Genomic DNA, 24,652 nt, shown 5'->3' on the forward strand with positions numbered 1-24,652 from the left:
CAAGGATGCTCAGCAATACATGTCAATTTCCAGCTCATTGATAGATGTTAATTGGCACCTCATCAATAGATGTCAATTGCAGTTACAGTATAGATGTAATATTTAAGTATATGGTGGACATGTCTAAAACTGTATAGCACTGAACTGATTGTGGGACTAGCTGTCTCAGTATAAAACCAACAGCATCAGACTATATGCTGTTATTTATTTTATTCCTAAAGGTTTGCCTTAGGTGAATTTCACTCATACAACAGCAGTTTAGAGGGTGGAGCAAAACAGAAAAACAATTATGGCTTTTGGCTGAGAAGTTGAACCTACAGACTTAATTCCAATTGTTTATTAGCTTCACCAGCCTACAAGCAAATTTCAATTAAAAACAATTTTTCAATCATTAATAACCTCAATAAATTACCTCTCATTCAAAATAGTGGAAATTTATACACAGGTAAATCTGATTAAAATGCTAGCTTTACAGTTAAAAGTTACCTGATGTTCTTGTGTCATGCTGTCCACAGCCACTCCCACAGTAAATAATCCAAATCACTTTGGAAAAACTGCCATCAACAGGCTATTAAAACAAAATCACCTGACAGGTAAAACATGCAACAGGTAAAAATCTGCCACACCTCCTTGTACGGTTTAGCTGTGTATCACTTCACAGGTGTGAGTGAAGTAAAGCTGGCATCTTGTCAACTCAGGTGAAATTGTGTCCTGTAGAAAACGCATGAAATTTGCGCCTGCTTTCACCTAGGTCCACAAAGTCCACACTGATTACAGGTACGCGCAGGTAGATCGATTAATCATGCCCTTTTATCACCACAGGGTTGATGGGGGGAGGGGGAAGGAGGGTTGTACCTGGCATATGTGTCCTGCCAGCTGTAATACGGTATATAAGTACAGGTATGTATGCATATATATACACACTCTCCACTGCCACGCCAGGTGTTCTGACTAATCTACCCAGGTGAGGTACTCTACCTGTGCACTGTGTACCTGTGCTAACGACTTCAATTTACCTGTTCACTTAGCCAGTGACCCAGACATGTATCAAGCTCCTCACAAAAGTCAAGCCTCTTTGAAGGCTTCCCATTAAAAAAAAAAAAAAGTTAGTCCATATAAACATACATGCGCATGTAATCCAGGGCAAAATCAACTTAATCAAGTTTAATCCTTAATCCTATAATCCATCTAAACAAAACTATGGAATCCTGCTTATGCTACATCTACTTGTACATTAAATTCCCTTCACATTCACCCATCCTATCAAAAGCTTACATCCCGCTCACGCAGACGCTGGAGAATCCTTGCCTTCATTTAGCACACCTGTTGATGGGAATGCATTTCCTGCGTATAACATATAACAGGTATGGCAAGGTGTACCTGGCTATTAAGCTCAAACCACAGACAACAATACCTGGAGTTGCTAAATGTATCTTCAGCTACGTTTTTTTTCCCCTCCTTATTTTATCAGCTTAATATATCTTCACATGCATATACACACTTATACACAAATACATTTATGCTCTCAAGTTACAGAGCTCTGGAAGCTTACGAGAATGAAGGATGCTATTTTCATACTGTATTATGTTACAAAGGAATACTCGTTCTGATTAGACATGGCTGTTCCTGTAATTACATACATAATGTATAATTATTTAATATTTAATAATAATATGGTTCAGAATAACAAAATATGAAGAATCTGCAGACGTATTCGCAGATTTTTCACCTGCAGAATACTGAGTAACAATCGCATGTACAGTACTTACTGTTTGTTTAATGAACTTAACGTAGCAACTTTCCATTGCATTCTGTTTCAACTGGTACTTAGCTCAAATCAACTACATGAATGTTTCCATCATGCGGTGTATAAAGACAAAATTAAACAAAAAGGAAAACTATGTTCAGTTATCTTAAAAAGAGTACAGAGAGTACACAATGTACATGTGCATTGACAAGTAAACTGTGAAATTACACATAGGCTATACCAGAAATTTTTGTGAAAAAAAAATAAAAAAATAAACAAGTTCAAATCCAATCATCTTTTTGCTGTCATATTTATATAACCTAAGTGATTACCATTTACAAAATATTAGCCTCGTGTTAGGACATCTTGTCGTTTATAATCTTTGCTACCAAGTTTTCAATGGCAACACAAACCTGCGGATGGTCTTGGGTTTCCCCCTGGGCTCTGCCCAGTTTCCTCCCACCATAATGCTGGCTGCCAGCAAAATATTCTCCAGTATGGCGTAAGTCAACAATCAAACAATCAAATAAATAAATGGCAACACATGCATGGACAGGGCTGATATTTTGTAAAAGGTAATTATCTGCACTATTACAAAAACAGTAAAAATGCTGATGAATTGACCTGATCAGTTTTTACCAAAAAATGTCTGGCATAATCCTTTTAACGTCTGTAAGCACGAGAACCCTCCTCCCTGGTACATATATAGTTCACACATATGTATTACCCTAAAAATAAATGCATTTATGCTAATATAGGAAATACAATGCGAGAAAACTGACACTTATGCAAATGTATGCAAAAATGTATTCCTTTTTTTTCTTCCTCGTGTGGTTTTTCATTGGTAAGGTCCAAAGAAATAAAACAATGAAGAGAAAGAAATTAAGTGATTCAATACATGTACATCTGATTTAGGAACTATTCAATTAAAGCCATATGTCAGATATTGAATAAATATCAAGAAAAAGAAATATAAAGTGGAAATAAGTGGTTACAAAGACCTACTTCAACAGCCCAAAAAACTTTATATACAGTCCTGATTGGTGTTATTACTGCATTCAAGAATTTTCACTTGCTGAATGACAGCAGAAAGGTTTATTTGTGTGTGTGTGTGTGTGTGGGAAGGGGGGGGGGGGACACCATTGACCTTTGCTAAAATCCTGACCAACCTCTTGACTTTAGTATTAAGTATCTGATGAAGCAGCTATAAACATTAACCCTGTATATCGTCACAGTGAGTCTGGACATGATAAATGAATATGACTCTCATTTCTTGTATGAGTAAGAACAAGCATTAAAAGTACATGAAAACCTCAACACTTATCTTTCAACATAATATAAAAGCAAATATTAAACTTTTCTCTGTGCTAATGGGCAAAAAGTCTGATCTTTTTTTCCGGTCACCATCTACAAATTATAAGTTACAGGCAGTGAGTGACTGTTTTTCTCTACTGATGTCAACCTGACATCAAAAAAGAAGAGTGAGATCAACAGGTGAGGTACTAGGTCCAAATGCACCACACACACAAAATGGTGGTATACACAGTGGATGCAGCTAGGGCCACTTCTGTAATTGTATAGTAACATTGTGATACACTGCAAAAAGTAACATTTAATGGGTGTTTTATGCATGAATATGTCATCTATACATTGCATCTGGAGTCATGTTTATGGGTGAAAAACAGAAACACCTAAAGCCAATACTGAATCAGCAGGGACTGGTTTTGAACTGGTGACCTCACTAGGTAAAATTACATGTTCCCTGTTTCTTTGGAACACCTGGTCTGCTCATTTAAGCCAATATATAGGTAATTCTAGCAGGAATATTGAATTTCTTTTTTCTCACATGGTTAGACCATCTAATGAATAGCATACTCATATATTTTCCAAAAGGATGGTAAAGAAATGTAATATTCTACTTTCAACACTGTTAATATCTGTCCCAAATTTTAGAGGAATTCAGGGAAATAAGCTTACTGCAACATGTATATACCATAAATGACCTAAAACTTTGCCCACAGAAGTGCATTTTTCGAGGCCAAAAAATGTTGCAAAATATTATTTTTGGTGCTGAAACTTACAATTTTCCAGTAGAATATCATTCCATGTTTCAAGTAAACCTCAAAACACCTTCTAAACTCAACAAAACTCTCAGAATAAGGGAAAGGGTCAGTTTGTCATGACGAAATTTATGGTCATTTAGGGTATGTATGTGTTCTTACATTTTATTCTTAACGTGGTTATGAACTTCTCTGGCCAAAAATGAAAAAAAAAAATGATCCCAAACCCTATCTTTGAACTTTTCATGAAGGATTTTTCTCTTCACCTGCTATTCCAAATGAGCATTAAACCAGAAACAAGTCGACAAAGAAAACCCCATGTGACACAAGAAGTAAACAGAGCAGAAGACAGCCAGATGTACATGTAGAGCTATAAATAACCATGTCCTTCATCAAGCATACACGACATCAAAAGTACCTGTGCTGGATTCAAGTTACTCATAACGCATAAATTAGCATTCATATTTACTCAGGTGATGGGCAGCCCACATACCTGTGTTTGACGCATACATAATGATGGCTTACAGGTAAGAATGTGTTAGCCCCTTGCTGCTGTATCTCGCGGTAAACCACACATTAACCGAAAACTATAAATATAAAAATCCATGTCCAGAAAACAGCGGTGATTTTTGGTCAGTTTTAAAACTTTGATAAAAAAGGATTACCCTCTGAAGCAATTAAACACAGTCTTCAACTGAATACCTGGAAATCATGTAAGTGTAATGTGCATGATTAAAAGGTATTTAACTTTTTTGTTCTGCACACACATCTATATTCTCAGACATTAACTATATTAAAACTGTGACACGATTACTGCTCATGTACATGTATGTATAAACTGGCATACAATTATCACCTCATCAATATTTATTTTAAATAAAAATTTAAATGAAATTTGATCTTTGAATACCTCTACCACCTACAACTGGGATTTTAACTCCTTGTGCGTGTATGCTTCACAGAAAATGCATAAGATGGTATCCACAAATCAGGATAAGTTAATCAGTAGTCAAGAACAGTCTTCATCGTGACTTCAAAATTAAATTTGGGAAGATTAAATACATTAACATGGGTCTTTAGATAAGCAACTTGACATTTTTTTTTTTCGTACACATACCTCTACACCCTATCTGCAAAGTGGTATCATCTGCTGCATGCCCATTAGAAAAAATCTAATAATAGGTCAGAGGGCAAACTGTAATACTGATTTAGATTGGAGGGTGGGTAGCTTGTTTGTGTTGCACCCATTTTTAGGACAAATGACATCATACTAGCAAGGAATAAATAACTCATGAAGATATGACATGAAAAATAAAAAAAACTATAGCTGAGAGAGCCACTTAATAGTAGAAATTTATACATCTGTGACATAATATTGTCAAGTAGTTTTTTCTTTTATTTACAAAAACAACACGTCCCTGGATATTCTGAGGTATCATGATGAACAAATTAAGTGTTTTCAATTTATAAAGGTGGAAATATACCCTAATTCCTCAATCTTTTCACATATAACGAGCAACTTCCAGTGCAATTTATGCACATTCTTAATTTGGTTTTGGAAGGAAAACTACACTGGTTGAATTGGCCAGTGTCAGAGCTTCACAAAAAGTATTTAATTTCATCAGTCAATACAGAATAATGCCTTCAGAATATGCTTGAAAAAACACCTTGCAAACCTGTGAAATGGTCAAAGAATGACAGCACATGTATGTATAAGAAAATGGTTTCAGTCAAATATATGTTAGCATTTTAGTTAATTTTCTTCTTTTTTTAAATTTTTAAAAAAATTTATACAAAAGCAGTGTGGGAGTGTGAGAAACAGTTACTGCTCACTGTGTACAAGTATCCATGCGATTATTTTAGTCATATCTTCTTCAGAAAGTATAGGGAAAAGAACACACTTCTTGGTAGCAAATACCATAAAGTCTACCTGACCCAAAAGACAAGAGTTTGAAGTTAAGTTTATCTTCTTTTTTATATTGTATTTTTAATTAAGTTCAACAAATGGACTCAAAATCTGTTTTCAACTCAAATACAACACATTTACCATGGCTGTATAGGTGAAATATTCTTGAGTACCGCATAAAACACTGACCAAATAAACAGATAAATAAATCAAAACACTTCAACCTAAACCAGCTGTTTTCAGACACGGGAAAAACGATTAGCATGAATAGGACTCAAAAATCTATTTAAATATATAAGATAAGAACTTTACATAAGTTTGTGGATGATAAATGATAAAAATTTCTTCACTTATTTGATTGGTGTTTTACTCGAGCATATTTCACTTATACAACATTGGCCAGCATTATGGTGGGAGGAGCCAGGCAGAGCCCGGGGGAAACCAACGACAATCCGCAGGTTGTGATAAATCTTATAAAAGCCTCTGACGACATACATGAATAAAACTGTGACACCTGAAACCAGGGATAACATCACAGCTTGGACCTGCCCTTTCACTCCAAACTGCTACTGTAAAGTATGTACATCTAAGTCATAATTACCTGTACAGGTGAGTGTCAGTCTGAACAGGTAAACAAAAATAGGAGTGGACCAGATTTGACTGTATGAAAGCAGTTCCATAATTGGGCAATGGGGCATGCAGAGTTTTAAGTTTAAATTACAATAAAAAAGGTGACTTCAAAGTGTAATAAAGCACCAAAAATGTGTACAAGAAATATGCTCTTATCTGCCTTTGTTACTGTCTATAAGCTAAAACAAAAAAATCAGTAGCAGGGTTTACAACTGACTCACATTTACTGTACCCTAAGCCCTATGAACAATGAAAGCAGCAGAAGCTAGAAATTGCCATGTATTTATTTGACTGGTGTTTTACACTGTACTGAAGAATATTTCCTTTATGCAATGGTGGCCAGCATTATGGTGGGAGGAAACTGGGCAGAACCCAGAGGAAACTCACGGCCATCTACAGGTTCCTGGCAGACCTTCCCACGTACAGCCAGAGAAGAAGCCGGATAGCTATAAATTAAACACACATCTAACGACTGGTTTAGGGATATACATTGACACGAGTACATGTATGTCCCTGAACCAGTCTTTAGATGTGATATAAATTCAGGGATATACATTGACACGAGTACATGTATGTCCCTGAACCAGTCTTTAGATGTGATATACATTCAGGGATATACATTGACACGAGTACATGTATGTCCCTGAACCAGTCTTTAGATGTGATATACATTCAGGGATATACATTGACACGAGTACATGTATGTCCCTGAACCAGTCTTTAGATGTGATATACATTCAGGGATATACATTGACACGAGTACATGTATGTCCCTGAACCAGTCTTTAGATGTGATATACATTCAGGGATATACATTGACACGAGTACATGTACATGTATGTCCCTGAACCAGTCATTAGATGTGATATACATTCAGGGATATACATTGACACGAGTACATGTATGTCCCTGAACCAGTCTTTAGATGTGATATACATTCAGGGATATACATTGACACGAGTACATGTATGTCCCTGAACCAGTCTTTAGATGTGATATACATTCAGGGATATACATTGACACGAGTACATGTATGTCCCTGAACCAGTCTTTAGATGTGATATACATTCAGGGATATACATTGACACGAGTACATGTATGTCCCTGAACCAGTCTTTAGATGTGATATACATTCAGGGATATACATTGACACGAGTACATGTATGTCCCTGAACCAGTCTTTAGATGTGATATACATTCAGGGATATACATTGACACGAGTACATGTACATGTATGTCCCTGAACCAGTCATTAGATGTGATATACATTCAGGGATATACATTGACACGAGTACATGTATGTCCCTGAACCAGTCTTTAGATGCGTGTTTGATTTATAGCTAGCCAGCTTATGCTATCCCTGCATTCAACAAATTGCATCATCCGAAATTCATTCTGAGGTGATAAAATTTATTGAAGCACAATTCTGTTCTTCTTTTGAATAATTTCCTTCTAACTTTGTGTTGTTAATAAAAGTCTTACCCTAACTTTCAATGCAAATTCTGCATGTTTATAATTTTACTTCATAGAGGCAAAACTAAGTTTCAGGGCTTCACAAAAAAGTGCATTTTTAAAATCCTTCAGTATATACTGACGCTTGAATAAGCATCTTGCAAGCATGTGAAAAAGTTGAAGAAATATAGTAATTCTGAGTCATTTTCTCACGAAGCTGGCACCCAGAGCTTTAATACTCTGCTATATCACAGAACAATAACTGAGAAAATTAAACACAGGCACATGTAACTGTACAAATAGGGCTACTGGATTTGTAATTGCTCTGAAGCGGTTGTCCCGATTTATCTGAAGATGACCTGATGTATTTTCCCATATAACACTTACTGTAATTCTGCAAATTTTATGCGTGTTTGGATGGTGTTTATTCAAGCATATTCGGAAGGCATTATTCTGTGTAGACTAATAAAATTATACTTTTTGCTCAGCCCTAAAATTGGCCAATCCAACCCTTTGTAGTTTTGTCTCCAAAATCAAATTAAAACTGTGCATAAATTGCACTGAAAGTTGCTGTTTCATGTGAACTATATATATATATATATATAAATGAACGACGGGTCATGTAATTCTACATGGGCTGACTGAACATTGTTGTGCATACTGCTAAATTTGCATGCTGCACACGTATAATTTTGTATACTTTCACTGAATAATTCTCTTTTAAATTAGCCAAATTAAACCACAAAAACGCCATCATAATTGCACATGACAGAATGTAATGGCAATAAGGCATGCCACACACATACATGTACCATGAGCATGGGTTGCAGGTGCTTGCAGTTATTAGGTATGCGTGCACGCAAAGAGTTACATGCACATTTTATGCACACATGTACATGTGTATAGCCTGAATTTAGGTTATTTATTTACTTTTTTGATTGGTGTTTTATACTGTACTCAAGAATATTTGACTTATACGGCAGCGGCCAGCATTATGGTGGTAGGAAACTGGGAAGAGCCCTGGGGAAATCCGCTGGTTAATGGCAGACTTTCCCTAATACGGCCCGGAGAGGAGAATTTAAATTATTACCTACATACATATTTCATGTATTACTTTATTAGCATCAGACTTTGACCTGTTGAAAGATTATGCCTGTCTGCATGACACCATACACTGCTGGCATTGTACACCATGTTGTAAATGACTCATGTGTCTGAAATGTCTCCCCTAGACTACCCAATTTGTGACCACTACTACACCTCACCTGGACAGGTGTGTTACGCGAAATTCTGATTTACCTGTGTGCAAGATTAGAGGGTATCACTTTGGAATGAGCTGGAAATCTTCACACACCTTTATAAGAGTACTGAACTAAAGTATATTCGTCTAGCGCAGGTAAGTCTTGCTCCTGTAGAGACATGTGTGATATGCAATACAACCGGGCCACATTTGCACCATACAACTTGTACATGTGCACGAAGACGTTGTACACCTTAGCATTTAACTAACTGATCTCTGGACAACAGTTATCATTATTTTAGTCCAATACTACATGTACACACATCCTGAATTCTTCGTGTGCTATAGCGCTACAAATCTTCCACGCTAAAGACTACATGAAGAGTATGGTTTGATCAAAATGAACAAAGACATGCCAAAAAAAACAAAAAACAGAAATTTCCTTTTATTCCTGAGTGGGTTTTTTTTTACAATTCTTAATGACCCCTCTATGTTTTTGCTGATTTTTGTCAATGCTCGGAAATGCATGTATTCGGACATGAAGGCAATCATTAACATGTTCGGAACGTGGGGTCATGTACTGCTACCCAGTTCAGGCTCTCCACATCCCCCCCCCCTCCCCACCAACAAAGTTTTTTGTTTGACAGCCATCACCGCTGAGTTTACCACCACAGGCTACTTGATTTCTGGACTTAACACCTCGAGCCTTAGAATAACTGTAGTTTTAACACCATTGAATTTGCAAGCAATGTGAATTAGAACATATATTGTACAACATTTTTATCTACATTTAATACTTAATCCTTATCACATTATCACGTAACACTAATACGGTACTGAAAAGCATTTCCAGTAGCAAAGCCAGCCAAATAAGGGGAGATCACTCTAAATGAGACACACAATACTGTACAATGTATAGTACAGTCCCTTGATACTTGCCAAACAAAGAAATCGGCCTTCCTACATGTACATTAATTGTTGGAGCAAACAAATACGTGAAGATGAGCTACAATTAGCACTGTTACGCAAAATGTACATGTAACACATTTTGGGTGTTTTGCTAAAATGTTCAAAAAATGTTTTAAAATATAAACGAATTCCAAATCAAACGTTTCACCAATTACATATTAAACGTTCATCTAATCGCATACATGCATCAGCAAAATTTATGCAAAACTTGTATGCATATTTTAAATCTGATTTCTGAGACAAAACTGCATGTACACCGGCTGAGTTGGCCAATTTCAGGGCTCCACATAAAGTACAATTTTATCCGTCCACAAATAATATCCTCAGGATATGCTTAAATAAACACCTTGTAAACATGTGAAAAAATTGAAGAATTACAGTAGTACAATTCTCCATGTACACGTATGTGCGATATTTGTAGCGGTAGCTGTCTGGATAAGAAGGAAAAAAGCTGTTACATGTCACTACTTCTCTTTATTTCAATTTCATCTCTCAGAAATGATACATATGTTCTGAACGTGACAAATGTAAACTCCTGAAAACACACGGAAAACAATATTCGTGTACATACATTATATCCATGTATCTGAACAGTTTACATGTAGCGTTATTGTGCTACTCTAATTCCTCAACTTCCAGCGCAATTTACGCACATTTTTAATTTGACTTTGAAGGCAAAACTGCACTGGTTGGATCGACCAGTTTCAGTGTTTCAGAAAAAGTATAATTTTACCAGTCAACACGTAATGATACTCTTGAATAAACATCTAGCAAACATGCAAAAAGGTTGAAGAATTACAATACATTCACCTGAAAATTTACATTTAAATGATTTTTAAAGAAATGCAAAAGATACTGTACACACTCTATACATACTATAAAGTTATAAACATTTAAGTATGCCTAAAAATGCATTAAACCTGAAATATAAAAATGTCTGCAATTATTATTATTCAAGCATTCTGAAGGAAGCATATCTGAAATGATGTTTTTTTTATTCACATTCCTGCAGATGTAGAACGAACATTCAGCTCAATTCAAAAGAATTACACAAACAGAGAATGATCAAATACACTGTGAACAGTGAACCTGAAAGATTTCAAAGGGTCAGTTTTAAAAGGATGAAGACAGTGATACACTAATCATCTCCCTAAAACATATACAGGTACATCAATATTCTGAAAGAGAAATAGCTTTTCTGAAATTTAAAACCCAACATGAACCCGACAGGATTGTGTTCAGCATGCACACAACACCTACATGTACATACATACAGCAGGTTGGTAGAGCACATAGTTCATATTTCAGATGTCTTAGTCCAAGGGGCTGTTTAAGTGTCTTGAATTCACTTCTGAATTCTTGAGTAGGGTATTTATGGCAGACTAATTACATGTACATGTACTTTGTCTACGTCGGTTTCTCAAGGCACGTTTTTAATGGCTCCTGTCGCTGTAATTTCTATGGCCTATCAACTCCTCAGAAAAAATCCTGTAATACTGAAAGCTGAAACAAAACAAAAAGACCAAGCATGAAAAGTTAAAACTGAACGTCTACTTACCGTTTGCTGAGAAGGATTTCAGCTTCTTCCTCTGTCATTTCCTCCATGACTTCCCCAGAGATCACATGAGGATGGTTAACCGTTTCGGATGGTGAGAGTAGAACATCGGAGGAGTCTTTGGTGAGTAGGGGAGGTTGGACGTGGGTATCAGGGACATCATCGCCCCACAATGGTCGCGATTGGTCAGCGGTTGTCTTGGAGATGCCTGCCGTGGCAACGCTGTAGGACGGAGGAGGTGGGATGTCAGGTTTGCTGCTCGTCTCCGCGAGGTACACTGCCTTGGGACGGGGCTTGTTAGTGATCTGTGTCAGTCCATCTTCCGGGTCGACGACACTGGTTTTATAGGAACTATTAATTAAATGCGCAGGTTTGGCTGGGAGGGGCGGCCCAGGAGACGATCGTCTTGTCCCGCGTGGAGGTCGGGTCGGCACATTAAGGTTCTGGGGAGAACTTTGCTCGCCCTTTTTCAGTTCTACGTAAACTTTTGTGGTGGTCTGGGAATGACCTGATTTCTCAGGCTCACTTGTTGAAGACGGAGAGGCAGGGGAGGGAACTGGGGAAGGGGATGGTGATTTATCTGCCCGCGCTCTTCTATAAGAGGCAATACTGTTTACGCTTGCGATTTCATCCAGCTTGGACACATCACTGACTTTGTCGTCCAGGTGATCAGAACCTCGTGAATGTCTTTGGTTTTTATATTTAGTCCACTCTCGCACTTCTCCGGCATTGTCAGTTTGGTCTTCGTTCGGTGCATGTTGTTGTTGGGACCAACGCTTTGATTTTTCTGGCTTTCGTTCGGGTGTGCTATCGGGGCTTGATACATGTGACAAATACACATCTGCCCTGTCGATAGCTGCTTGAATTTCCTCCTTACTCAAACGCTTTCCTGCGGCGACGTTTGAATGATATTCGCCCTGATTTTTACGCCGCATCACAACCTCAGAGTCTCTGTCTTCGCGTGATTCCGTCGTCGCCGACGGTTGTTGATGTTGTTGGGAATGTTTATGCTGATATGTGGAAGATATGTAATGATCGCGCCTTGAACGGCGACCCTGATATGCACTGTTATCTCGAGAATATTGATTGTTATACTGACCATCATCGTATGGACGACTGTCGCCGCCAGTATCCATGGCCTCCTCTTTTCTCGATGACGACCTAGAGTTGGAATGTGATGAATATTCTCGAACATCTTTTTCTGACCAATCAGAGAGCTGATGCTCCCCGTTCCGCTCTGCGTCCCGTCGCAGTTCTTCTAATATCTCATCTTCTTGAGACCTGCGTTTATAAAGAAGTCCGCCAGGCGCATTGGGGAAGTTGCCTCCCCTTAAATTACCTTCTGAGCGACTATGGATTCCGCTAACACTCACTTGGTCAAAGTTTTCGGACCGTGGACGTGGTTGGGTGGGATCTGTGTTGCTACGGTAACTAATTTTGTTCACCCTTGCGGGATCGGATGATGACCTCGGCTTTCCGAGAGATTCATGTGAAGCAGATTTTGTGATTCTCTCCCTGGAAGGAGAGCGCTTTCGGCCATCAGGGCTTGTGGGTGTGCTCGAAATTGGAGAAAGTGCTGGTGAGGTACTACTACTTGTGCCCCCTGGGGAGTGTTTTCGATATCGCAACCGTGCCTGCCTTTCATTGGCCTGTCTGTTTTGCTCTTCCATTCTCGCGAACATGGCACGAGTGTGGTTAAAACGCTCCACATGGCTAGCTGTCTCCAGAAGTCGAGATTCTTGCCGGGTTGGCGAACGATCTAGCGGTAGCCCTGCCGAACTGTGCGAATGAAGTTCACTGGTCTTTTTACGTTTAACCTCCGGCGACCTATCAAGTTCGATATGTGGAATGTTTTGAGCAGCCCCTGGTGACGGAGGTGACTTTAGTAAATCTTCAGCTCCTTTCTCGCTCTTCCCTACGTGTCCAGACTGGAACATGCTTTTCAAACGACCGACTTTTGAGCCAAAATTTCGCCTAGGAGAGTAATTTGATTCAGGATTTTTGGAGAGATCTTCGAAGCTTGCTTTCAAGGCACTGAAAGGTTTCGGTGCTTCTTTGGGCGGGAAGTTCTCCTGCTCTTCTCGTTTGAGGGAGTTGCCACGGATACGGCTCACAGCCAAGGCTTCAGCTCTTGGATCGCTCTGTCTTGCCATCTTGTTTCTTGGCATATAAAAGTCTTCAGTTCAAAAATTCAATACCAGTGATTGTGGTATGTATTAAAAATATATGTACATACTTTTTCAGATGTACCAAGGATCCATGGGTTAACTACCCACTGTTAAACTTGAAAACACAACAGCCAGGTTGCAAATACATGAGCACAGACATGTAAATTAGGCACTGGACGAAGCTGATGATCACAAAAATTTGTCAAGGTCACCAGTGTCAAGGTTAGCATTTAAAAAGTTCAACATCACTGAACTTAACGGACATCACTGAAAGTTCCAGCGTCGAGAACGTGTGTAGTTATTGTCGAGATACAATGGTCAATTGTAAAGGTCATCTAGATCCAGTTCAAGGTCATGACGAATCTTGGTCACTGGACTACTGGGCGAGATGACGTGAAAGATTAGGTGACGGCACATGGACAGAAGTCTGGCTGGGGACAGCATTCCCCATTCCTCATCGTCCCATCACATCACATCCTGTCCTCTACAAAGAAACAATAAGAACAAAAACAGATGTTAGTGACACTTATTTCCATGTTATTTATTTATTTATTTATTTATTTGACTGCTGTTTAACGCCGTACCCAAGAATATTTCACTTATATGACAGCAGCCAGCATTTCATGAAAGGAAGGAGGAAACTAGACTGAGCCCTTGGGAACCCACAATAAACCTTGTTAGTTATTGATAGGAATGCTGTTTAATGCTACACTCTCGAACTTGCCACGTGGGCATTTTAAAGTTATCCTTGTACATGAGTACACTGTACATTCACCACTGACTTTTGGCAACTTAAGGATGTACTTCACCATGTGTGACGTACACATGCTTGCATGTACCCTTTATGGGTAGACTGACAAACGGTACACTGTGTATCCCCAACCCTGACAGCCATATGACTGTTCTCAAATACTTAAACACCATAATGCTGGCTATAGTGGTATAAGTGAAATATTCTTCAGTATGGCGTAAAAGACCAATCAAAAATAAATCAAATAAAGTCAAGTAATTAATGGTCAACAAGACCCCATAAATAGTGAGAGCAGGGTAATCTACAAACTTCTCATCTTAGTCTGGGATTGAACTCCCTTCTTGGCTGTTCTAGCAACTAAATGACAAGCCTGTGAACAACTTAAAAGAGACCCCCTTTGTCCGTTTGAAATCTCACACTAAAATACATGTACCCTTTATTTTACCTGAAGTTTTTCATCATTACATTGACAGCAAACACAAAAAGTGAAATATACGGTACCCCAAATTAGAGCTAGAACTCTGCTGGAGCAACTCTATTCCCACTTCCTTTCCTTGCCTCTCTTTCTTTCATCGCCTAACCCGCACCCACCTTTAATTCTGCGTCTGTTGCTCAGTAAAGGCAGGTACAGTAGATTTGGCATTAACTGGGTTGGCTGGAACAAGGTACACGTACATTTACATGTATTTACTCTGGAATCTCACATGTACATATACATCTAACTAAGACAGCATCATTTAAAGACTTGTTTTGATTGTCATCCCTCATTCTTACATATGTAAATCTCACAAACCAGCAGAAATCTGCATTACTTACATGTACACGTAGTTTTTGTTGGCAAAGAAATCTAACAGGGAGACAGAAGTCTGGGTGTAACTTGAGAGTCTGACTGGAGCTTTTTTCATACATGCATATGATGCAGCCTAGCCAGACTCTAGATGTAGATGTAATTTTCTGTTTGCTGGCACTCTGATGTCCAACCTGCTGTTAACAGCTGCCCTAGCTTTTATACAACAGTCTTCCAGACGCATGCAATTCCACGCCAGGATGCTGCAAATCCCTTCCTACGATAACAAGAATTTTTTTCTGTCATTTTCAGGAATATTCTTGTATAAGAAAACTTTGAACTAGATGCACATGTACATGTATGCATGTATATTGTTGTACATGAACATGTATATGTTGTTGTACATGGACATGTATATGTTGTTGTACATGGACATGTATATATTGTTGTACATGGACATGTATATATTGTTGTACATGGACATGTACATATTGTTGTCCATGGACATGTACATATTGTTGTCCATGGACATGTTTATGTTGTTGTACATGGACAGGTATATACTGTTGTACATGGACATGTATATATTGTTGTCCATGGACGTATATATTGTTGTCCATGGACGTATATATTGTTGTACATGGACATGTATATATTGTTGTCCATGGACATGTATATATTGTTGTCCATGGACATGTACATATTGTTGTACATGGACACGTATATATTGTTGTCCATGGACATGTATATATTGTTGTACATGGACACGTATACATTGTTGTCCATGGACATGTATATATTGTTGTACATGGTCATGTATACATTGTTGTCCATGGACATGTATATATTGTTGTACATGGACATGTATATTTTGTTGTACATGGACAAGTATACTGTATATTGTTGTACAACTAGAGAACTTTGCCATTGGGTTTATAGTACATGTATTTCTGGTATTTTTGTGTCTCGGCCTCCTCAAGGCAAAAGACTTAAAGGGATACAGAATCAACATTGATTGTCTGATGGTGGGAAAGTGGTTTTCTGGGTTAAATCTTGTACCCTTGGTCATGCATGCTTAAATAAATGCACAAGATGAGGCCAGGAATAGCTTGGACTTGCCTATCTCTCACACCAGCCAATCAGAATCGATCCTGTATACCTTTAAGTACATGTATTGCATTTTGATCAAAACAAAAGAGGAATTCCTATTGGGAAAACGAATTTCAGAACCATAAGTAATAATTTAGGAAATTTATTTGCCTCGATCTGAAAATGTACAGCTGAGTAAATTTTTTGCCATACATGTACATTAATCATTATTAATGTTCAGTTTATAACTATTATCTAGTATTCATTTAGGGGTAAATTTAAAAAGACGGTTTAAGTGTTTCAGAGTGACAAGATTTGCGTCTCTTAGTAGAGGGCCAGGGAACACACCAATGTGCAGACATCCTTGAAATGAAACCACTGCCTGTGTATAATCTACATATCATCTTCAGAAAATATCACACAGAAAAAAAACTTGTACTAAATAACTCCACTGTCCCCAAGATTATCATCAGTATTTTCTCACTTGAATGACTCGGTTTTGTCAAACAGCACTATTAAACCAGAAACAAAACTTGCATATATGAGTGATGTGACCAGAAAACCTTGAAGATCTAATAAAAATATTCACAATGTTTACTTATAGACAGGTAGATTTTTGTCTGATGCCTCGGTAAGATGAAATCTTACAAATGAACTGTGTGTTGTCTCTGTTATATATGTAAATGTAAACTGGGCCATCAAATTTCAACATTTGTATCAGGTGAATTTTGTCGACGTCTCGATAACATGAAATCTTGCAAATGAACTGTATGTTGTCACAGTTATACATGTAAATTAGGCCATCAAATTTCAACATTTGTATCAGGTGAATTTTGTCAACGCCTGGATAACATGAAATCTTGCAAATGAACTGTATGTTGTCACAGTTATACATGTAAAGTAGGCCATCAAATTTCAACATTTGAATCTGGTGAATTTTGTCAATGCCTCGATAACATGAAATCTTACAAATGAACTGTATGTTGTCACAGTTATACATGTAAATTGGGCCATCAAATTTCAACATTTGTATCAGGTGAATTCTGTCAATGCCTCGATAACATGAAATCTTGCAAATGAACTGTATGTTGTCACAGTTATACATGTAAATTGGGCCATCAAATTTCAACATTTGAATCAGGTGAATTTTGTCAACGCCTCGATAACATGAAATCTTACAAATGAACTGTATGTTGTCACAGTTATACATGTAAATTGGGCCATCAAATATCAACATTTGAATCAGGTGAATTTTGTCAACGCCTCGATAACATGAAATCTTACAAATGAACTGTATGTTGTCACAGTTATACATGTAAATTGGGCCATCAAATATCAACATTTGTATCAGGTGAATTTTGTCAATGCCTCGATAACATGAAATCTTACAAATGAACTGTATGTTGTCACAGTTATACATGCAAATTAGGCCATCAAATTTCAACATTTGTATCAGGTGAATTTTGTCAACGCCTCGATAACATGAAATCTTGCAAATGAACTGTATGTTGTCACAGTTATACATGTAAAGTAGGCCATCAAATTTCAACATTTGTATCAGGTGAATTTTGTCAACGCCTCGATAACATGAAATCTTACAAATGAACTGTATGTTGTCACAGTTATACAGGTAAAGTAGGCCATCAAATTTCAACATTTGTATCAGGTGAATTTTGTCGACGTCTTGTTCATTTATAACATTCAGAACTACTTTTCTGCCTTTTGCTACGTAGGTAGGGAACGCTTACACCTAGTTTTACAGGCATCAGACTACATTGTGCACGTACAACATATATCCTCTGGCTCATCACAGTGAATTAAACAAATATATTATTAAACTGCCGTTAAAGACATTAAAATTTGAAAAGGTTCGAAGCTCAAGAAAATGCATTTCAAAATCCTGAAAATAAATCCAGAAACGTACTATTATGAAGCCTTAAAATTAAGGGGAAACAAAAATAGGAAATCAACCAGAAGGTTTGAAATATACGGTACACCTGAGTGCACATGTACTGCATGTACTTGCTGAACTTTTTCTAACAAAGAAACAAAAATTAACTATTTCTTCATTTCCTGATTCCAAGAAAAAGTCTAAAAATTAATCTGAAATGATGAATATTTGTATGATCCATAGGGGTTTTGATCATGACCTGTTCACAAGTTGATGTTTTTTTCAAATCTACCAAGTGACCAAGCATACTGACCCCTGAAAACTGTTTACCAAAACCACCCTTAATCCCCAGGGCCCCAGTCGTTTGAAAGTGTATTAGCTAATCATGGTATCAAGTCTTATATCATATTTAAATGTTTTGCCAAACTCTTCAGCCAATGCTGTTCTCCAAAGACAACGTATAATAGCAGCAGTTTTAATCCATATTTAACATAATGTTACACAATTTTTTTAGGCTCAACGCAGAATTGAAGACTTGGCTTGATGTTAAATCTGGTATTTATAACGTCTTAAACCAGTTTTGAACAACTGGGTCGTGAACTCAACTGCTAATACACTGTACATGTTTGTTTGTTTGATTGGTGTTTTACCCCGTGCTCAAGAATATTATACCACAGCCGCCAGCATTATGGTGGAAGGAAACATGGCTTAACCCAGGACCATCTGCAGGTTGCTGGAAGACCATCCCATGTACCCCAATCAATGTACATGTACGTTTATCCTTAAAGCCTCGAAGGCCGAATGCTCATGTCACTAGAACAGATCATATATATATGTTGAATCTAGACACACGCATGTACATATATGCCTAGCAACACTGGGGGAGTGAATTCCACATCACGGCATACATATCATGGATAGACGTGTACAACATGTATACTAATCGCTGAGCCCTGTTTTATCTGGCCGAGATCGAGTTACCTGTAAAGTAATCAATCTTGAGATCACCTGTGGAGCCTATCTCTGCTTGACTAGCTGCCTGTCTTACCTGAAAGAATACAGGTATCTTTGTGTACAGGTAAATGTTCTTCCACCCACATACATCCTGCTTAGAACTGGCCATCTACCTAACCATGGGCAACACCAGGAGCTCACAAATACATGTACCGTAAAGTTCATAAAAATACCACCAATGACCTGAACATAAGTCATGCATTTTGTCAGCTTCCAAAAATTCTGTCGATCTTAGAAATGCTTTGCTTTGAGGTTTGTTTGGAAGGTAAGATGATATCGTACTGAAAAATGTGTTACAGCACTGGAAGTAATACTGCTTGGATGGACATTTTCCTTCATTTACTGCTCTGTATAATTTGCCCTTTATAATGATGGGATATTTATGGAGAAAAAAACCCACAAAACATAACTGTATCATAAAATATACATGTATCATATCTGAGGTCAGAATGCAAATTTCACGCTTGATTTCCCAAAATTATGTTTCTGTCTACATTATACTGCAGCTTTATCAGTTTCAGGTGTTGACAACTACCATAATCTTCACAAAAATATACCTACACATGTGTATAGTCATCTCTTTTAAATACAAGTGCAAGTTCGCACCATTTGCAACATTCTGCAACATGCAGATCCCTTACATTTGCTCCCCTTGTTCAGCGAATGGCCCATGCTATTAAAAAGATACATGTAACATGTAAACCGACTGTCACAGTGGCGCATAGAGCCGTTCCACCACTGCAATTATATTACCTTATAAATATAATTACAACCCGTCCCCTACTTTCCGGTTTGGAACTTTTTTTTTGCTATTTCTTCACGAAAACATGGATCACAAGTCAACATACATCTACATATATAGCCATATATCTTCAGGTAAATGTACAGGTATAAACACAGAATCACACAAATGTCAGGTGAGCAAGACTTGGTCAAGGCAATCCAGATTTTGACGGCCCCAGATGTTGCAAGCTGCATGTATTAAAGTATAAATAGCACAGGTAAACACATGCACAATACCTGCCGTTCAGGTAAGCAGAATATTGAGCATCACTTGTCTTCTTTTTTTTTTTCATACCTCTCCATCAGCAAATCAACGCTAATGCTAACACAATCCCTGGATGGACCTTGTCTGGCAGATAATGTGTTATGTTTGCCTTTTACTCACGATACCAGTACTCGCTTTGAAGCAGAGATTTTCTCGCGTAAATATTTGTCAGCACATCATTACATCCTCTATAATAACCTTCGTGTAAAGATCACCTAAAGAGACAAAATAAAGATCTTTACCTTAATTCCTCAACCTTCTTTGCATATGACAGAACAACTTTCAGTGCAATTTATGCACATTTTCTTTTATTTTTGAGACAAAGTATATTCGTCGAATTGACCACTTCCAGGGTTTCACAATAAGTATAATTTTATCAGTCCACACAGAATTATGCCTTCAGAATTGGTAGAAGTTGCAACCATGGCTTAATTGCAATAAGCAACTTCACACCCATGTAGAATAAGTGACTCATGCCAGTTTTGAACTTGTAACTTCTAGATGTAACCATAGGTCTCTTAAGGTCTGTATACAAAACTGAAACACATAATGTATATGTGTAGCAGTTATCAAGGCTTCAAGTAAATTTTTTATTTTTTTGGTAAGATGTCTCACAGATATACATGCTTCTTGTACTGTACACAATAAATTTCCCTTTTATGCCATTAAAATACAAAAAATATTGAATATTAAATACCATATAAAAGTACTTTTGCATATATACATATGTTACACTATCACTGTACTCCCAAACGAGTATATCACCATTTCTGGGTGATTTCCCGGTATGTCAGCTCCAGCACACCTGGCCTTGAACACATTCCTACAGAGATTTGTCTACCTGTAATCTTAAGTTCCCTCAGGTGTTCCTCATCACGCAGCTATTCTCCTTGATTGACAGTGCTATATACTCCATTGCACAAGTGATACAAAGCTGTGTCTCTGATATGAACATCATGTAGATGTACCAGAAAATTCCATGCCCAAAGAAGTCATAAAATGTTAACACAAAAGAAAAATCTCAAGAATTCACTATCAAATAAATCTGAATTTGAATTCTAAAGCTACATGTATCTGCTGATTACAGCCGTGATGTTTTATGAATTTTATTTTGGTAAGAAAACAAGTTTTCAAAAAGCAGTGTGGAACATTTTTTATCGTACATGTCATACAATATTTTGCTTGCCACCATACCATTGTCCGGTATGTGTGATTGTCATGTAAGATATCTTTGTGAAACTGGGCCCGGTTCACAAACCACCTTCACAATACATGTACATGTACATAAATCGCCATGTTTGGTTGATGAAAAAACCAGTCTTGTGCATGTACAATGTATTTGGAACCCTAGCTCTTCAGTGCCTGGAGGTAATAATGTACATGTACATAAATCACCATGTTTGGCTGATGAAAAAACCAGTCTTGTGCATGTACAATATAGTTGAAACCCTAGCTCTTCACTGCCTGGAGGTAATAATATACATGTACATAAATTACCATGTTTGGTTGATGAAAAAAACAGTCCTGTGCATGTACCACGTAGTTGCAACCCTAGCTCTTCAGTGCCTGCAGGTAAAAATATACATGTACATAAATCGCCATGTTTGGTTGATGGACAAACCAGTCTTGTACATGAACAATGTAGTTGAAACCCTAGCTCTTCACTGCCTGGAGGTAATAATATACATGTACATAAATCGCCATGTTTGGTTGATGAACAAACCAGTCTTGTGCATGTGCAATGTAGCTGAAACCCTAGCTCTTCAGTGCCTGGAGGTAATAATATACATGTACATGTACATAAATCGCCAGGTTTGGTTGATGGACAAACCAGTTTTGTGCAAGTACGATATAGTTGAAACCCTAGCTCTTCAGTGCCTGGAGGTAACAATGTACACACTCAAATTCTTCCACCTTTTCGTTTGCTAGATGCTTATTCTGCGCAGAATGTTAAAAATGATACTTTTTGTTAAGTCCTAAATTTGGCCAACTGATGTACATTTGTCGCCAAAATCATTTTCAAAAAGTGTATAAATTGTGTATATATTGTATATATATATGTAGTTTCTTATGAAGTGCCAAAAAATCCCAAAAACATTACAAAATAAAAACTGTGGGCCTTACAATGGTTAGTGGACTTTCATTTCTAGATTAGCTGATATGAGAGTTTTCTTTTCATTTAATATGAATGAATGTATGATTATAGCCCAGCACTATTTCTGTGTATGATCGAAATTCAGATAATGTTGAAAGTCGTCTTAAATCTTAACCAAACAAAACAAATTAAATTCTGACTATGGATTATTCTGAGCACATAAAATAAATACTACAGTTATACATGTATAAAATACATCTAAAATTATACATGTATACTGGTGTATATACAGAACATGTAATGTAAATAAATAAAGATGTACATATACTCTGAATTCGGCTGTTGGCAGAAAAAACGCATTTCCTGCCACTAACAGTAAACACACGTTCAAATTGGAATTACCTGTTTTGCCCCTTTGCTGATTCTGCAGAGGGAGTGAAAAAAAAAACAGCCTTACTCCCTGCCCACACCCCCCATCCCCCACACCTTCCCTTCTTTTTCAAGCTGTAAATACACAATACACCTTAAAACTTATGCATTGTACAAGATCAGAAGTAGGTGTATTTAACGTGCTGACCTTGTTTTAGTCCAGATACAGGACACGTCGAGAACGGAGGTTTTTCTTCACTGCACGGTGAGAACAATCGTCACATTATGCCCTAGGATAACCAGATAATGAACTGGTATTCTAAACCAAGCACAGGCCACGCTAAGACCACCACAGGCTCAACAACATGCATGTACAGAGTCTCACACAAACGAAAGACTGCTCCTTCCAAAGTTGTGCACAAACACACACAAAAATAAAGCATCGGAAATAAATTACACAAGGAAATAAATCGTGTAACAGAGTTGTTTGCAAAAAAAAAAACCACGTCTGAATTGCCATCTTTGAAACAATGGGTTTATTATTGGCTTATAAATTCTGTTGTTATATGATTTATTTATTTTATTTCATTTGTGTTTGACGCTGTACTCAAGAATGTTTCACTTATATGACAACGGTCAGCATTATGGTGAGAAGAAACCGGGCAGAGCCCGGGGCGAACCCATGACTATCCACAGGTTGCTACAGACCTTCCCACTTACGGCCAGAGAGCATGAGCTAGACTTCAACTAACAGCAACTGCACTGGTGTTGTTATATGTACTTATCATCTACACATGTGAGTATATACCCGCATGTGATATTCTTGTAGTTTACATGCACACCAGCCTTTCTGAAAATCTTTCTCTGGAACATGAATATTGTATTAATCATAATTATGTAAGATTTATGGTCTACATGTTAATTAAAGGTCAAGGGTTAGATGTTAATGTACGACATACATGTATAGCCTCATAATGAGTGCACAAGAGACCGAGAGTGTCCTAATGGTCAACATGCTATGACCAATGACCCTGGAGAATCACTCCAATGTCAACAATGAGAGTTCAAGTCCAGCCTGGATTCCTCTACCAGTGGCTACGGTTGTGCGATCGTGGGTTGCCTGGTTTCCTCCAATTGTAATATTGGACGCTGTCATAAAAGTGAAAGAATCTTCAGTACAGTGCAAAACATCAGTCAAATCAATAAATAAATACTGAGTGTAGAGTTTAGCTTAGGAAGCAGCATCCACATAACAAAATTTACAATCAAAATTTTAACAAAAAAAATGATACTTTTGACGCCAACACTTAATACATGTAAGTTTTTCTGATAAGAAATTAATTAAACTTCACATAAAACTCTTACTTCACATCATGACCTGGCTCTATAAGCTGAATAAATCAATCAGAATCTAGCGAAGAGTGGCACTTTAGGTGAAATACAGTAATCAAAAGATTAACAATCAAATCACACATATCCAGTGTTCGTGTACATGTCTGTACATACTAAAAGTATGCAGCGCTGGTTATTCAAACCTGAATTTCATGTGCAGTGGAACCCATGACACAGTGTGAAAGCTGGCAGTCACAGGGGGTTCCCCAAACACTGGAGAAAACGTTGCATGATGGCCATATAGATTATATAATTGAAGGCTGCAGCACGGGGAACAAAGCCAGAGCAGCAACATGCAACAGCGTGATAAAATTAAAGGATACATGAAAAGGGAACTATAAAATGAAGATTATGCTACTATGCCAAATGAAGAAAATTCTACCTTGAAATTTTTGCTAACAAAATTCATAGAGTCCATAACGACTAAAACATTGATAATTAAGATCATGTGTTAATTAAATACCTACTTCAGCATAAACCCTTCATATA

At 37.5% G+C, this 24,652-nt stretch overlaps 2 protein-coding genes across 3 annotated transcripts in view; one reads left to right on the top strand and one right to left on the bottom strand.

Moving 5' to 3' along the window:
• LOC135464534 (neurabin-1-like) overlaps window positions 1–19,331 on the bottom strand; it is an 85,506-nt gene extending 66,175 nt beyond the window's left edge. The window contains exons 1-2 of the mRNA XM_064741959.1: window positions 19,294–19,331; window positions 11,563–14,211 (exon numbers count right to left, since the gene is read on the bottom strand). Of these exons, the coding sequence (XP_064598029.1) occupies window positions 11,563–13,727 (2,165 nt within the window). The 5' untranslated portion in view covers window positions 13,728–14,211; window positions 19,294–19,331. The remainder of the gene's footprint in view (window positions 1–11,562; window positions 14,212–19,293) is intronic.
• The window catches only part of LOC135464976 (puromycin-sensitive aminopeptidase-like), an 84,349-nt gene that overhangs the window by 15,456 nt on the left and 44,241 nt on the right, over window positions 1–24,652 (top strand). Inside the window, exon 1 of one of the 2 annotated variants that reach the window (XM_064742566.1) lies at window positions 9,013–9,191. The exons of the other annotated variant lie outside the window; for it this stretch is intronic. The gene's annotated coding sequence lies outside the window, so the exon portion shown is untranslated. Of the gene's footprint in view, window positions 1–9,012; window positions 9,192–24,652 lie in introns of those variants that run through there. 2 annotated transcript variants of the gene reach the window in all.

Source organism: Liolophura sinensis, chromosome 4 (genome assembly GCF_032854445.1).
Source record: "Liolophura sinensis isolate JHLJ2023 chromosome 4, CUHK_Ljap_v2, whole genome shotgun sequence".
NCBI classification, from domain to species: domain Eukaryota; kingdom Metazoa; phylum Mollusca; class Polyplacophora; order Chitonida; family Chitonidae; genus Liolophura; species Liolophura sinensis.